Source organism: Eptatretus burgeri, chromosome 5 (assembly GCF_056783735.1).
Source record: "Eptatretus burgeri isolate ZD-2024b chromosome 5, Ebu_testis_v1, whole genome shotgun sequence".
Classification (NCBI taxonomy): domain Eukaryota; kingdom Metazoa; phylum Chordata; class Myxini; order Myxiniformes; family Myxinidae; genus Eptatretus; species Eptatretus burgeri.
The window spans coordinates 94,243,488-94,259,643 of NC_140965.1; the positions used below are offsets into that span (position 1 = coordinate 94,243,488).

Below are 16,156 nucleotides of genomic sequence, written 5' to 3' on the forward strand. Positions count from 1 at the left end.
CGGGTGGATCGTTGGGGGAGATTGCCGGGTGGACTGTGGGGGAGATTGCCGGGTGGATTGTGGGCGGAGATTGCCGGGTGGACTGTGGGGGAGATTGCCGGGTGGATTGTGGGGGGAGATTGCCGGGTGTACTGTGGGGGGAGATTGCCGGGTGGACTGTGGGGGGAGATTGCCGGGTGGATTGTTGGCGGAGATTGCCGGGTGGACTGTGGGGGGAGATTGCCGGGTGGATTGTGGGCGGGGTTAATGCGGCAGAGCCACGTTTTTTGTGTTGAATCGTTTTCTGTGTGACGCCGGAAGTTGATTTTTTGAGCAGGAAGTGATAATCTTCCTGTTCCGTTAGTTGTTGATGCGCAGCGTTGTAACTCTCATTCTTCATTGTTTTTCACCAGAAGTGTTTTTAAAACGTCTTGTGGAGGTGATTTCTTCCTCTTTTTTGGTGACAGAAGTGGTTTTTACAGCGCGGCGACATCGCGCTGTTATATAATTGGCTATTCTGTCCTGTGTCTTCTGTCACACTTATGGCCGCGTCCGTCCCTTTGATCTGAGGGCTATAAATAGAAATTTGTCCAACGTCACAACTCTTCCCATCACGCATGCTAATTCACCGTGTCTACATTTAAATTTTATAACTGCAAAATTGTTTCATCATTTTTAACCTTTTACTGCCCCCAGCCGCGCGATATCGAAGTATTCGCTTCTTGTTTTTCAAGAGAAATGGTTTTGTTCGTTTCTACGTTTTTGAACTCACAGCTTGTGTCGTAATTAGTTTTGCGAGAAACCTACTCACTGTGTTACGGCCATGGCGGAACAATGCGTGCATGTTACTGTATTCGGCAAAAATAAATTTTGTACTTTGCGCTTGACATGAGATATCGATGGAGATTTAAGAATGCTCCTGAAAGCATTATTAAATTTAAGAATGATGAAGAATGCTTCGATTCTTTTATGTCCTTCAATCGCTTCTTCCTTTTCCGCTCCGGCCGCCATACGTGGTGTTGGGAGACATGGTGAGTTCTGACGATCCGTCTCCATCCTCCTTCCATTGCCGGACTATAAGCACTCTTGTGTTTTTCATGTTATTAGGGAAGTTTTTGTATTGATTTTGTCTCAATATTAGTCGTGATTACTTTGATTTGCCCATGAAGCGCTCCACGGCGGCCTAGTGTAGGCCTAGCGTAGGCCTTGCCTTGTGTCCATGGAAATGAATGATTTTGAGACGAACCGTCAAATATATCGAGTTGTTTAAGTGTATTATGCTCTGTACTTGTGCTATAAAACGATTAGACAGCAATGTACGGATTTCACTGAATTCAAACCTCAACACATACATTGCAATTGTGGTGGTGGTGGCGGGGTGGGTCAGGTTTGGGATTAAATTTCCTTTTTTTTTTGGAATTTTTGTCTGAAATCGAAAATGGTTATGACGACTTCTTCTGTTTTTTTGAGGTGAGCTCACCACGAGGTGGACGTCTGGAGCGGGTATGGACCTCTTGACGAGGTAGTTGGTTGGTTTTTATGGTGTAAATGTGAAGCTGTGTGAGGCCATGGAGTGGACGAGGAGAAATCATCACGAGTGGAGGAAATTGTCCTGTTAATCCCTCGATCTTCTCTGCACGTCTGAACATGTGTTGATGGTTCGAGCCAATCTCTTTCCTTCCCAATGACTGTCCAATCCTCTCTTGAAGGTATCAACTGTGGGGAAGCCTGGTGTTGGCTCAGTGGTTAGGGTGGTGGCTTGGGATCCTCGGGTCCTGAGTTCAAGCCCCGTCGGCCGCTGAATTAATACACCAGAGGGTTGACTCAGCCTGTCATCCTTCCGAGGTCGGCGAAATGCGCACCAGTTCCAGTGTGTGTACTGGTAGAGGGGCACTGCATCAGCGACACAGTCACGCTTCAAGAAATGATAGCTACCCCAGCAGCTAAGCTGCCATACGACCACCAACTGTGGGGAGCTCGACAACTTCCTGTGGGAGGCTGTTCTTCCATATATGCTCCTGATACTCTCTAAAGCACTTACTCTTTATGTTCTATTGACTTCTGACCACATGTAATTTGGCTATCCCCATGCAGCGTGATATACACTGCCTGGGTGAAATATTTACGAGCTTATCCTCTCGATCCCAGCTGGTACACCTGGATCGTATGTCCACGGAGTCTTCTGTAACATGGGGAGTGCAGATCGAGTTTCCTTATCCCCATTTTGGATGAGATGGTTCAGGTCTGAGTTTGGTGGCACGCCTTTGGACTCGCTCGACTACGTCTGCGTCCTTGATGTATCTTGGATTCTGTACGATGTTACCATATCCCAAGAGTGGTGAACCAAGGTTTTGAACAGAGGGATGAGGGAATGCTCCTTGTTAGCTTTAATTACAACGTGTGTGATTAAGAAAGAATCTCATCTGAAAGGAGTGGAGGGGGTTTTGGATAAACTGGGTGAAGCATTGACTGAGAGGGGCAGTTGTAATTAAATATTTAAGGAAATTATGTGGTGGAGCTGAAATGCTACATAACATGTGAACATCTCCCAAATTGGTCAATTACCTGTTGTAAATACAACACGACATTGAGTGAGGCATGTGAATACACATCATGGGATTTAATCTTACCTGCGTGATCCTATGGTGAGAGAGCAACATGTTGGTTTTGGTATTCTCTGTTCTGCTTCTTTTTGGCTCTCCTCAAAACTGATGGATGTGACTGATGAAAAAAAATTAAACCATCTCGGTTAATAATTGTTATTTTTTTCATTAAAAATCTAAGCTTGTGGAATCGTGAGGAGACCGAGGCCAAAATGGTAATTTGGGGCCACAAGAGGGCCCCATTTGGTACAATGGGGCCACAAGAGGAGTGGAGAAATGGAGTAACCTACCTGCAAGTAAGAGGTTGGATTAGATCGGGTTCATCGGAGACGGAACGATCATTTATCGGTGGTACAACACCTGTTTTTGAAGCCCTGGATGGAAGAATGGCATTTGACCATCTTTGGAAGGCAGTTCCACAAATGGGAGAAAAGAGTCCAGGTGTGTGCAGTAAACCTTTTGTTTTGTGAATTTACCTGCAAGAGCGAGCACATCCCAGAGGATAGTCGGGCTGAGAGAACCTATAGAGCGAGACTGGAGGATAGCCTGTGACAAACAGAGGCCACCGACTTGTCTGTGATGTGAAAGCAGCGGGCCTTGTAATTTGGCATCATGGAATATCCCAAGAATCTTGAGAGCTTCAGATTCCACACAATCCAGGTGAGGCGACAGTTACAATGGTTACTCAAAAGTGATTTGTTGCCCACATACATCCTTCATACCTGGAACTGTGAATGATAGTTTGAATGAGACTTGATTCTCTCCAAATAATTTTCAGCTGTTCGCACACAGTTCAATGAATGAATGAATGAAGGTTGGTGGTGGAAGGCGAGGTGGGGTGGAGGTTGTATTTCCTGCAATTTTATTTTTGCTGTTCCTTAACATTTGGTTAGGCCTTCATCAACTAACTGGTGGGCTGAGTATTTTGTCCCTTTAAAGTTGTATAATGGATCTTCTTGCCATGACATTTGTGTGACATCGTGTGCTTGGTTGTTCAGGGTGAGGCGGTGACTATTCGCACGAGAAAGTTTATGACTAATCGGCTTCTGCAGCGCAAACAAATGGTGGGTAGCTTTCATGTACTCTTCCTTTAGTTTGTGTTTATTAATTTATTTACACAAGTTTTTCTCCTGTCCGTGTGTTTGTTTTGATCAGCATTCAGCAATATTTCTTCCCCACCACCCCATGTGATTAAAGCAAGACTGTCTTCCACAGGTGGTTGATGTTTTGCACCCAGGCAAGGCAACGGTACTCAAAACTGAAATACGTGACAAGCTCGCCAAGATGTACAAGACCACGGCAGACATTGTATTTGTGTACGGCTTCCGTACACAGTTTGGTGGAGGCAAGACCACAGGCTTTGCAATGATATATGACACCCTTGACTATGCAAAGAAAAATGAACCAAAGCACAGGCTGATCAGGGTATGACCTTTCTCAGTAAGCTTGTGGCCAGTGCCTAAAGATGAATGGTGTTAAAGAGACACAATAGGCAGAAAGCAAATTGAATGTATTAATGTAATCTGTTTTGTATTCGTGTTTGGCGGAATTGATTCTTCAGCATTTGAGTCTCGATTCCAGTCGTGGAATGAAGACGTGAATCGATGTCGATTTCCAAGTACTTCCTACTTCCTACCTAGAAAGAAGTGATTTCTAGAGGAATGATTTTATCCGTACCTTTCGATTGGCATGCAAACTCTTTGGTAAGGCACGTTTACGGACAACAAATCGACCCCAACCATCAGACTGAGGACCAATTGGTGATGGTTGAGAATGCAAAAGTGAAGAAACCAAAGTCTGCAACGATGACAAGTTCGCAATCGATCATTCGAAACGTGTGTAAAATCTCGAACCAATTGAATTTTATATTAAAGACAGTGGGGATTTCACGGCTAGGGGAATACTTGAAAATAGGAGACTGTGATGAGTATTCTGATACCATGTTGGGATGAGAGTCCTTTCACAGCTCTTTGCTGCTTATGCAACTTTATTTTTATTTTTGCTTTAAGGACTGCCTACTACAATTGAGACCGGTTTTAATTGTAACATCTTTGTCGAAACTAATTTTTGCTGTAGTCGCACTTTTTTAATGTCTCTGCTGACGAAGTTGCTGGAGGCATTATCTTTTTAGCTTGTCCATCCATCTTTGGTAGGTTTTCATTGCTGCGATAACTTAAGAACGGCTGAAGGGATCTGAATCGAACTTGGTGCAGGTACTGTATGTATAATGATGCAAAGATGAACCGATTAGATTATGGGGTCAATAAGTAAGAGGTCCCGTTCGGTAAAAATTGTTGCCGTGCTATCTTGTGAACCAATGGTGGGATTTTGACCAAACTTCGTAGAAGTATATATTATGATGCAAAGATGGACTGATTAGATTTTGGCCCCAAAAGGTCAGAGGTAATGTCAGGTCAAAATGTGATGCTTGAGAACAGCTGAAGGGATTTAATTCAAACTTGTTGCAAGTATGTATAATGATGTAATAATGTGGGCGGAGGCATATCGGTCAACGTCGCGATGTCGATGAGTGCCATTCTAGTTTTATTCCATCATGGTTATGCGTACCTGTCACATGATATTACTCTCTGTAGATAGTTTATTTTGCAACTGATTGCTGGGTCCACTTTTCTGCTGTCATTTTGCAGATGGCAAATGAAAAGTCAAGTTGGCCCCTACCCCCACCCCAAAGTTTTGTACAAGCAGTTAAAATCTTGACTTAAAATGTAGTTTACCGATTCGGACAATATAACACGAGGACAGATGGTAACCTGGATATGAAGGGAGCTCTTTGGTTGGGGCACCTGCTTAACCCTCCGTAAATGTATAACTTGAGACTGTGTACGGTTAGAAAATGGTGTTTATATAGCTCTCCGCTCTGGCTAAATGGTTGGAAGATATCAGCATTGATAGCGTTATGCACTGTCGGTGAACTACCAAAACAAATTTATATTGTACAAGCCTTTCAGTCTTCATTTTGGCCTTTATTGTTTTCACTGCATGAAAAGATCTTTGTTTTTTTATTTTTACCTTTTTTTAGCAAGGAGTGATTGAAAAGAAGAAAACTACTTCCAGGAAACAGCGCAAGGAGAGGAAAAACAGACAGAAGAAAGTACGAGGTGTGGAAAAGGCCAAGGTTGGCACTGGTAAAAAGGTACGTCGTAAGTGGTCTTCTGATGTCAAAATGTTTGATGGCAACGGTGTGATGCTGCTCTGTCTGTCTGCACTTCCTGCCTTTTGTATATAAGATTGAGAATAAAAGGGTATTTAATGACAGTGTTGCTAGAGTGTATGCTTGGTATCTGCTTGATTAGGGTGCTGGGCTTGGGATCCTAAGGTCCTGAGTTCAAATCCTGCCCTGTCGTTGAGTAAATACCAAGTGGGGTTGACTCAGACTGTCATCCTTCCGAGGTCAGCAAAATGATTGAGCCATTTGAGTCTGCTGCGTCGGAGTGGCGACCCATCCAGGATTGTGACCAATAGCCCAGGAGACGGCTTTTGCACCACCAATGCTCTGCACAGACTATGGTCACAATGGATGGATGTGATGGAGCTACAGTTGGACAAACTCACACTCAGAGCAAGAGACATGTAGAGTAATAATAATAAACATTCACCGACAGATCGAGGTGTGTGTGCGACTGTGCGTGCGTGCGTTTTTTTTTTTGTTGTTGTTTTTTTCCACAGCATCCGTCAAACACAAACATTTTGAAAATAATGAAAATGTTTGTTTTTCCCCAAAAAATGAAATCATTTTATTCCAAAGAAAAACTTTCTCTTTTTCTGAATTGTCAACACAAATGATTCCGAAAGTAGGAGTATTTGATATGTCCAGAATATTTTTAACAAGGGAAACTATTTCCCGATGCACTTCAAAGGAATGCAAATGCACGTGAATGTACATTCGAGAATGTAGGATACATTGTGATTGGCACTGCTTCCAATTCAGTGGGATTTGTTTTATGTTACATGCGCAACTGTTTACTCTTCCATTTATAAGCTATCATGCTTGATCTGCCGATCAGTGATCAGAACAGTATTTTAAAGAGATATGTATGATCTATTAATTATCGCAATTGGTGCAGTGTGTTATGAAAAATATACATAGATCATAAACATAATAATTTTCTCTTTTGGCTGTACTTTAGATAAGTCGGCTCATCAGTCATGTAATTTTTTTTTTTTCCTGACGTTCATTGAATACATTTTCAGTGCAAAGGTATGTCACTATTAGATGTCTGTAAGGGATTGGTGTCTGATAATCTTACTTGGGATTGAGACTTGTGGATGGATTTGTTTTCACTTAAGAAGCTCCTGTTGTGTAGAAAAAGGAAATTAATTGTACATTTCTGAAAGACAGTAAGCCAGGTTGAAGAAGGCTGTGATCGAGTAATATTTGAGCCTCCGCAGAAGCTCTAGCATTGGTGGGCCGAGCTCCCTCGCCTAATTTTTTTTCCTGCATTGTCTATAATTTTCTGGACGTAATGTGTGTATTGGTGGGTGCGTGCGCACCAGCAGAGGTTGATGTGGATGAGAGACACATACCAGTTAGAAAGCTGGGTATGATGACGTGACTTGGTTCCAATATTCGCCTTGGATTTTTTTTTTGGCCTCACAAGAGTAGGTTGCATCCCATGTGGCTCGCCTGCAAAAATTTCCATTGTCCAAATAGAGTGTTGTGATCAGCATTAATTAGTTAATCTTGTACTGTGAGTGAGTAGCACATGGTTTACCAAAAATACATCAATGTTACCGCTTCATAATCTCTTGTATATGGCGTGAGAAACGGTGATGCCATTTGAGTTGAGCACACTCACCTTTGAGCCGCAGAGTCTGGGTTTGAATCCCGACCGAGCTATAAACTGTCGTCCCTGTGCTTCACAGACAGGGTGATTCATCGATGTGTGCGCCATTCCTCAGATGGACATTAAACAGGACGTCCCGCCTGCCAGCATCATTTGGTGCCTGTCAAACATCACATGTTGTTCTTCATGAAGAGCAGGCGATCTATTGCCAGCACCATGGCGAAATTTCAAATTCCTGCTCTAACCTACAGGGGGCACTGCATCCTTGACACAGCCACACCCTTGACAATGATCAATGCAAATCAGCAACCGCGTGCTGCACACGAAACGAGTGAATTTGAGTTGGGGGGGGGGGTCATAAACCGGAGATGAACTTGGCAATGTTCCACCCTGACTTGCCAAAGGGTGGACACACTTCCAATGACCTCAGTTTTCTTGTGGTTGCATTTGCCTTCCATGTTAAGAAAGGGAGCTGTTTCACCACAATTGCTTTTCCACAGGATTCAGTGTACTTGACCTGAGAGGATGAATAGGATTGCCTTGGAACTTCTTTTTATGTTTTAATGCATCCATTTAATTGTTCGTAGCTGTATTTGGGGTTTTAAAGATTTGAAAAAGCTCAGAATGTGATATGATGTGATGAAATTGTTGGATTTCTAATGCTTTAACTGTTTTCTTTTTCTTTTCTTTTCTTTTCTTCCCCCCCCCCCCCCTTCTTCATTTCTCTACAACTGTACAACATTGCAGAAGTGATCGCCACCGCTGCAGGTAAAGGTTACTGTGGTTAAAACTACTAATCCCTCCCTTCCTTTACGGTCGACAAAATGCTGTAAAACATATTACCACAATGCATCCTTCCTATAATTCACAGACCGGTGTTTGTTTGCTGTGTTACTCCGACAGCCCTGGGCTGATTACATCCAGACTAACTACATAGCATCAGCATGACCCCAATTAATATATTGGGGTGTTTTTATTTTTGCCGGTGGTCTGGGGGAAGGGGAGCTGGTGACGCAAGTGCTCAGTGTAAATGTGTATCGTGCAGCGCCGCCTCCATTACAAGTCTCCGCCATTTACAACAGTACAGTATTCCTGTCCCCATGTTTTCCAGTACATTGAGGTGTTTTGAATTTTAAGCAGTTGGTAAGTTTTTGCTTTATGCACGTAACCTGGGTTTTTTGCCGAAACAGAGCTGTCTGATGCCTATACACTGCCCAAATAAAGGTATGCGTCAGAATAACATGTTGCATGTTGTGAACAAGATCGTCTGTAAGGCGTGCGCTCTGCTCGTTAATCGTAAATCTTAATTGGCATTATCAAATGCTTGCGATAATTTCCTTTCCCGATTTCTTTGTTTGGACCCTCATTTATGTGTCAGGTTTGATAGAGCATTCCTTTCTCAAAATAAATATTCAAGTCTTCATTTTTTTTGAAAAACAGAAGTTTAAGGATGCTGTTAATTTTATTTTATTTAATACTTTTCTATGTTTTTGTGGGATAATGTTTCAGGTTAAGGGTATTCCCATGGGTGGGAATTGCAGCCCCCAACTTGTGGATACAAAAAAAAACATTCTGTGAATTTTCATTTATGCAGAAACTGATGAAGGAGAAAAAATTTGGATTAGCTCAAAAAATTATCTCGTACATGTCGTTATATGGATGATATTTGTGTGGTTAACTATAATGTTTTTGATGGGCAGCTTCACAAGATTTTTCCAGATAGACTGATTGTAAACAGGAGTGGTAATGATTGTACATTTGCTGTATATCTGGTTGGACAGAATGGTTTTAGTACGAGTGTATATCATAAAGTTGATTTCAGTTTCCCGGTAGTCTTCTACAGTCTACACCTTTCCAGGTAGCAATGTACCAGATCAGATCTTGTGAAAATGTCTTTAGACTCCATTGTCACCTTTATAGGTCATCTCTTCGAGCATGACCTAATAATATTGGTGTTGAGAGGACAGGTGACGATCCGTCCGTTCCTTCCATTCACAAGAAAGTTGAAGCGGGAGATCTGGTCATTAGTGATCCTGATAGAGGTCGATGAGACGTACACGATGGTATGACTTTCAAGGTCACTGAAGGTCAAGGTCACGAGGCCTTTGAAGTTGCGAAAATGACAATTTTCAAATTCTATCTCCTCCGCCATTTCTCAAGCAATCTTGAATTTGATTGTAGCAAATGAATCTATGGGACAATACCTAAATTTTGATCGGGCCGGATTTTCAATATTCGCTTTTGTTTTCGTGTCACGTGACTTCAAAGTTGGCAAAAAATGCGAAAATGACGATTTTCAAAATCTATCTCCTCCTACATTTCTCAAGCAATCTTGAATTTGATTGTGGCATATGAATCTATGGGACAATATCTAAATTTTGTCGGGCCGGATTTTCGATGTTCGCTTTCATTTTCGCATCACGTGACTTCAAAGTTTGCACAAACTGCCCTACCTTCAGGAGGCTATATATTTTCTCGCAGAGATGACCGTCACTCCCGCACGGGTGTATTTTTCTCCTTAATTTTTATCTATTTTGCGGCAGGCTCATAGAATTGTAACACATGACACAGGGCCCACTTATCAACTTAAAAGTATTCACTCATCATTGCAGCATTACCCTGTGTGCAGATATGAGTGAAAATATGCCCATTTTAGATGCACTGAGATCTAACTTATGGCCTATCTATGCAAGGAGCTCATCTTGAAATTGAAGGCCCAATCGTCAAGACGTTCGCATATGTCCATCTACATGTGTATTCGGGCGGGCATGCAAAGTTTTAGCATCTGATATCATTCCTAACACATTTGGCGGCCTGTTGTAAGAGGCCAAAAACTTGCATATGACAGGCTTACTGAAAATACTAACTTTTTAGGTCATCTCTTCGAGCATGACCTAATAATATGGGTGAAGATGTCTTTCGATCCGTCCGTCCATCCGTCCATCCGTCCGTCCATTGCGAAAATGTCGATTTTCAAAATCTATCTCCTCTTACATTTATCAAACGATCTTGAATTTGATTGTGGCATATTAATCTATGGGACAATATCTAAACTTGGTCGGGCCGGATTTTCGATATTCGTTTTCGTGTCACGTGACTTTAAAGTTGGCAAAAAATGCGAAAATGACGATTTTCAAATTATATCTCCTCCGTCATTTCTCAAGCGATCTTGAATTTCATTGTAGCATATGAATCTATGGGACAATATCTAAATTTGTTCAGGCCGGATGTTCGATATTCGCTTTTGTTTTTGTGTCACATGACTTCAAAGTTGGCAAAAAAATGCGAAAATGACGATTTTCAAAATCTATCTCCTCCTACATTTCTCAAGCAATCTTGAATTTGATTGTGGCATATGAATGTATGGGACAATATCTAAACTTGGTCAGGCCGGATTTTTGATATTCGCTTTTGTTTTCGCGTCACGTGACTTCAAAGTTTTCAAAAACTGCCCGACCTTCAGGAGGCTATATATTCTCTACTGGGCATGGTAAAAGTTGGTGTATGGTGTCATTGCATGGCAGCTGACCTTGTATAATTATACATTTTCCGCCAAAGGTGCAAAAGTTTCAAAACCCAAAATGTAAACGTTGCATTTATTTTCAAAATATAATTTCGTGCGCGCGCGCGCCAAAATGCCGAGTCATCTTTAACCAAACTGCGCAGTAGAACTGCACAGTCGAGCTGCGCAGTAGAACTGCGCAGTATACTTCGGTCATAACTGAACATTGAGAACTTGTGGTATTATAGAAATGACCATCACCCCCACACGGGGGTAATTTTTCAAATTAAAACATCTCGGATTTATTTTAAATTTCTTATGTATGTATATATGTGTGTGTATATATATATATATATATATATATATATATATATATATATATATATATATATATATATATATATATATATATATATATATATATATATATATATATATATATATATATATATATATATATATATATATATATATATATATTGTTGCGGGCCGAGGTCGGGTGAGAATACCATCAGGGGGGAAGCTATCTCGGGTTCCCACTGGACTCTCCGAAATTGCAGGCCATCGCACACGGATAATTCCGTGATGCGGCGGGTCGCTAACTGACCGTGAATGCCAATAACTCAACCATGTGACTTGGGGCCCTCCGTCTATTTAATCCGGTTACCTAAAAATAACCACGTGATCCAATGACCTGGGGACATGCCCTCGGTACGCCTTGTCTGAACCAGATCACCTTATCGGATCAGATGCAGCCGAGCGACACTGCCAAGGATGTACTGGCTAAAAGGAACGGATCGTTGGGAATAAAGTCCTGGCTAAGTTAGGATACGGACCATGCTGGATCAATGAAAGAACAGACAAAATCGAGCTGGGAAAATTCCGACAAAGGATTTATTAACAAGCAAGTGAGGAAAGGTATGTGGCACAGTTAATGTTCATTGTTGTCTGTAGCAGGAATAGGAATAGGAAGAAATGTGAAAGGTGCGGCAATATACAAGCAACTTACAAAAGCAGACACAGAGCAGAGTTATCTCAGTATAATTCTTGTACAATCTTAACTTAAATGAGTACAGGTGCCAGGACACACGGGGACACACACACACACACACACACACACACACACACACACACACACACACACACACACACACACACACACACACACACACACACACAGTTGATGAAGAGAAAAAGGAGAGGAGATGAGGCTAACGGTTTCTCAATACCTTGCACGATTGCCCGATCATACCACCATTATGGTTTTTTGGGGGGTGGGGGGCGGTGCTGGTGCTTCGCTGGGCGATACCTCCCTGACAGCCAGTGCGTCGTCTCTTGCTTCGTGCAGCTCGCGTCGGTCCAGAGAATGAGATGCGACCGTCGGGCGTGCATGGAGGGACTTGGGTGGAGTCAAAAGCGAATGGGTGGAGAGAGGTGGAGACTGCCGTCCTGATCCGTGTCATGAATTCAGGGAAAAGATTGGAAGAGAGGATAGGCACAAGTCTTAAGCAGGGATTCGGATTGGAAGGAGATCGATATAATTATTACATGGGGATTTGGTTATGGGTTGGAAAGGGCGTGGCCCCGTGTGCTTTGCAAGTTGCCAGCATTTTGGGTGCCGTTTCTTCCATCTCGTCGGTACGTGTTCCGTGCAGCGTGGGCGTCGTGTTGGGTGCTCTTTCTGTCCAGTGGGTGGAAATTACCGCTACACGTACGTTTGGCAGGCTGTGATTTCTGCAGAGGGGTGTCCGGCGTAATGCCTGCTTGGCCTTCGCTGAGGACCCATCTCACAGTGAAGGGTGCATGTGGCTAGGATTTACCTCAGGAATAAGAGTAGATAAAAAGAATAGGAATGGGTGCAGAGATTTATTCAGACCGAGCTTTGAGATTTACACAACGCACTGTCCCATTAGTCCCTTCCTTCTTGTCTAATGGGACAATCTGAACGTACATTAATGGAATAACTGTCTCGGGACTGCCGTATGATGGGGTGCTATTGCTTTTGAGGGATGCGGTTCCCAGAACCACAACTATATGTATTTTGCATTTGAAGCTTTGACGTGAGCACAAGCAGTATGATAGTTGTGACAAAGAGGTTGACTGGTTTGTTTCTCATCTTTACCGAAGGCATGGATTTACATTTCAATTCTCATTCGCCATTTTGTCTTCATTTGCTGATATGTGCGGCTACTTCAACCAATGTAGAGCTTTTCTCCTGGATCTTAAATGTAACAAAATGTACTTGTGACTGAATGCAATTTACTTCATCGATTTGTTTCCTTGAAGCAAGGTTCCGACATTTTGTCCCACTCGCTATGATTGCTTAATTAAGCTGTTGACTGGTGCAGCTGTTGAACCTGGGGGACTGTGTGCAAATGCAAGCATCCAAACAGACTCAAGGTCGACAGGGTGCTCCTCATTTGTACCACTTAGCAAGCACTAAACTTACCGAGATGGTTGCCAAGGCAACATAATTCAGCCAATCACCGCCGTGATATAATCAGGTTGAGATAATGTCATGAGGAATTGATATTTGCAATATTAAAGCGAAATTTTCAACAGTTTTTAAAATATTGTGTGCACAAGGCGAGTTACCGAACTGATTGCCATGGCAACAGATTTCAGCCAATCACCGCTGTGATCTAATCAGGTTGAGATGACATCATGAGGAATGGATATCTGCAATATGAAAGCTAAATCTGTCCCCCATTTCTGATCTTGTTGGAGGGGCGAGGGACAAAAAGGCTCTTCTGGTTAAACAGTTGCCTCGGATCTGCATATTAGGCATGAGGTTAGCAGAGCTACGCCCCTACTTCCCATTTGGATTGTACTGCAGCCAATACCGGGAAGAGAATTTAATTCTCCATTTTATAGACCTGTTCCCTCTCCTGGGTGGATTAGCCTATCACTGATCGGGTGCCGAAAAGGTTAACATGGCTCAAGTTGAGGTAATTTGCAGGTTTATAAGAATAAAGTCGTAGTGGGAATTGGTAGCTTGATTTTTGCTTCTTAGCTTCCATGCTTCTGCCCCTCTTCCTTTTTGCTAAATATCTCCCTAAAATTTTTTTATGAAAGCAAAAATAACTTTTCATAATGAAGTACAAAATTGTTTATCTTAAACCAACCATTTCACGTTAAGCTGAACAAAGGCTGCGGCCAAAATCCGGTGAGCTGTAATAATTGGCCTCGCCAGAGGAAAGGGTTTTGCATTTGGGTCCATTTGCTTGTTTGTTTGTCCGCACAGAACATGAGTACGGTTTTTCTCTGCAACCACTTGTCGGATTGACACACAATTTTCACCATAGGAGCGATTACTCATGTAGAATGTTTGAATGATAACTAGCAGAGTACCTGCCCTTGAGGCGATTTTGTTCCAAGCATGCAACACGTTCTTCTGACGCATACCTTTATTTGGGTGGTGAGCATGGCGTTTGCCTGGTGGTTAGGGTTGCTGGCTTGGGATCTTCGGGTCCTGAGTTTGATCCCCTGTCGGCTATTGAATTAATACCAGGTGGGTTTGATTCAGCTTGTCATCCTTCCGAGGTCGGCAAAATGGATACCAGTGTACTGGAGATGGGGGCAATGCATCAACAGCATCGCTGTGCTTTCAACCAATAATGCAACCAGCAGCTTCATGAAGAAGAAGAATATTTGGGCTTTGTATATGCAAAAAATATAATACCTGGATCATGTGCATGAAGGAAAAAAAATACCTCCTGCTTATAATTCAAAGCACCTCACTGCATTGGAAAATGTGGGGACAGGAATACAATACTGCACTGTAAATGGTGGAGACTTGGAATACACTCCCCCACCTGGAGGCGGTGCTACACGATGCACATTTCCATAGAGTATTTGTGTTTCCTACCCTCCTCCCCCCCCACCCCAAGATCACCAGCAAAGATAAAAACACCCCCATGCATTAATTGGGGTCATGCTGATCCTATGTAGCTGGTCTGGATGTAATCAGCCCAGAACTGTAGGAAGAGTAGTGGGACAAACAAACACCAGTCTGTGGATTTTAGTAAGGATTATGATTGCATCGGTCACATGCTGTGGCAGCCATGTTGGAAAAACTTTGTCCCTCTGTATCTCAAACTGCATTAAGGGAAAAAAATTGAAACTTTGCACACGGAAAGTACTCCGCATGGTCAGTAAGTTTGTGATATTTGTCGAATGCCATAGATGCCTTTGTTATGACATCATAATTGCATACGTAGAACGCTATCTGTGATCAGTATGAAATTTTTTGAGGGCCATCTTGGGATAAATTTGTCAAGAGAAAAAATGTTGACGTCATCGTTCATGTGATTCGGCAGTCCTTTTGGCTTTTGTATTTTTTATTTTTTATTTTTTGAACCTTCAAATATCTTCTCTGAAACGGCTGAACAAATCAAGGTGAAACTTTGCAGCTCGGACTGCCGATCCATGAGGAACAAAAGGTTCCCACCTATGATGTCATAGGTCACATGGTTTGGCAGCCATGTTGGATTTACCTGAAAATCTCTGATTGTTCTTTTGCTTGTTTTTGTTTGCATTTTGAATTGTGATTGGTTGCTTTTTCTTTTGCAGAATGTCGAAGACTGTTTCTTTATCTCTCAACCTATTGTACACTTACACCCTGCAATAAAGCATTTGCTTTTGGAACCCATTTTGTCTGCAACTTTCTCATTGGTTCTTTGGGATTTGAGGCTGTATCATTTGAAGGAATTGATAAATATTTTTTCCTGATTTCTGTCCATCATGGTCATGCTATTTTTTTTTCTTCTTCTTCTTATTATTTTTGAGGTAATTACCTCTCAAAAGTTGTGTGGGACGAAACATGTCATGGTTGTATGAAAGATGGCTACATTTGTATTCCATGTCAAAACTATATGCACGTGAACATAACACCTTTCAAGCAGATTTACAAAGGGAAAAAAATGAGGAGTTAAAATGTGATTTTTTTTTTTTTTTTTTTTTTTTTTTTTTTTTGTCAATTGAGGGGAATTTTTTTTTAAGTTGTTGAAACCAACTATTTCTCAGTACTCCTATCTATTCGTGCACAGTTCCCTCAGTGGTTGTGCAATGTCCCCTTAATTGCTTTCCCCCTTATTTACAAGGGTCTATGCTTGTTCACCTCCGCCATCGAAGATGGACGGAGGTTACTGTTTTCACCCCTGTCTCTCTGTTTGTTTGTTTGTTTGTGAACAGTATTACGGAAAAACTCCTCGACAGATTTCGACGAAACTTGGTGGGGTGATTAGGTATGGTCCAAGGATCATGCC

The 16,156-nt window shown here is 42.2% G+C and overlaps 1 protein-coding gene across 1 annotated transcript; it reads left to right on the plus strand.

Annotated features, from left to right (window-relative positions):
* Nucleotides 1–859: 859 nt before the first annotated feature.
* On the plus strand, nucleotides 860–15,540 carry RPS24 (ribosomal protein S24). Its single transcript, XM_085882948.1, has 6 exons — nucleotides 860–1,010; nucleotides 3,581–3,646; nucleotides 3,798–4,007; nucleotides 5,623–5,736; nucleotides 8,135–8,155; nucleotides 15,462–15,540. Exons 1-5 carry the CDS (start codon nucleotides 933–935, stop codon nucleotides 8,138–8,140), a joined length of 474 nt encoding a protein of 157 aa, XP_085739074.1. The 5' UTR covers nucleotides 860–932; the 3' UTR covers nucleotides 8,141–8,155; nucleotides 15,462–15,540.
* Nucleotides 15,541–16,156: the final 616 nt, after the last annotated feature.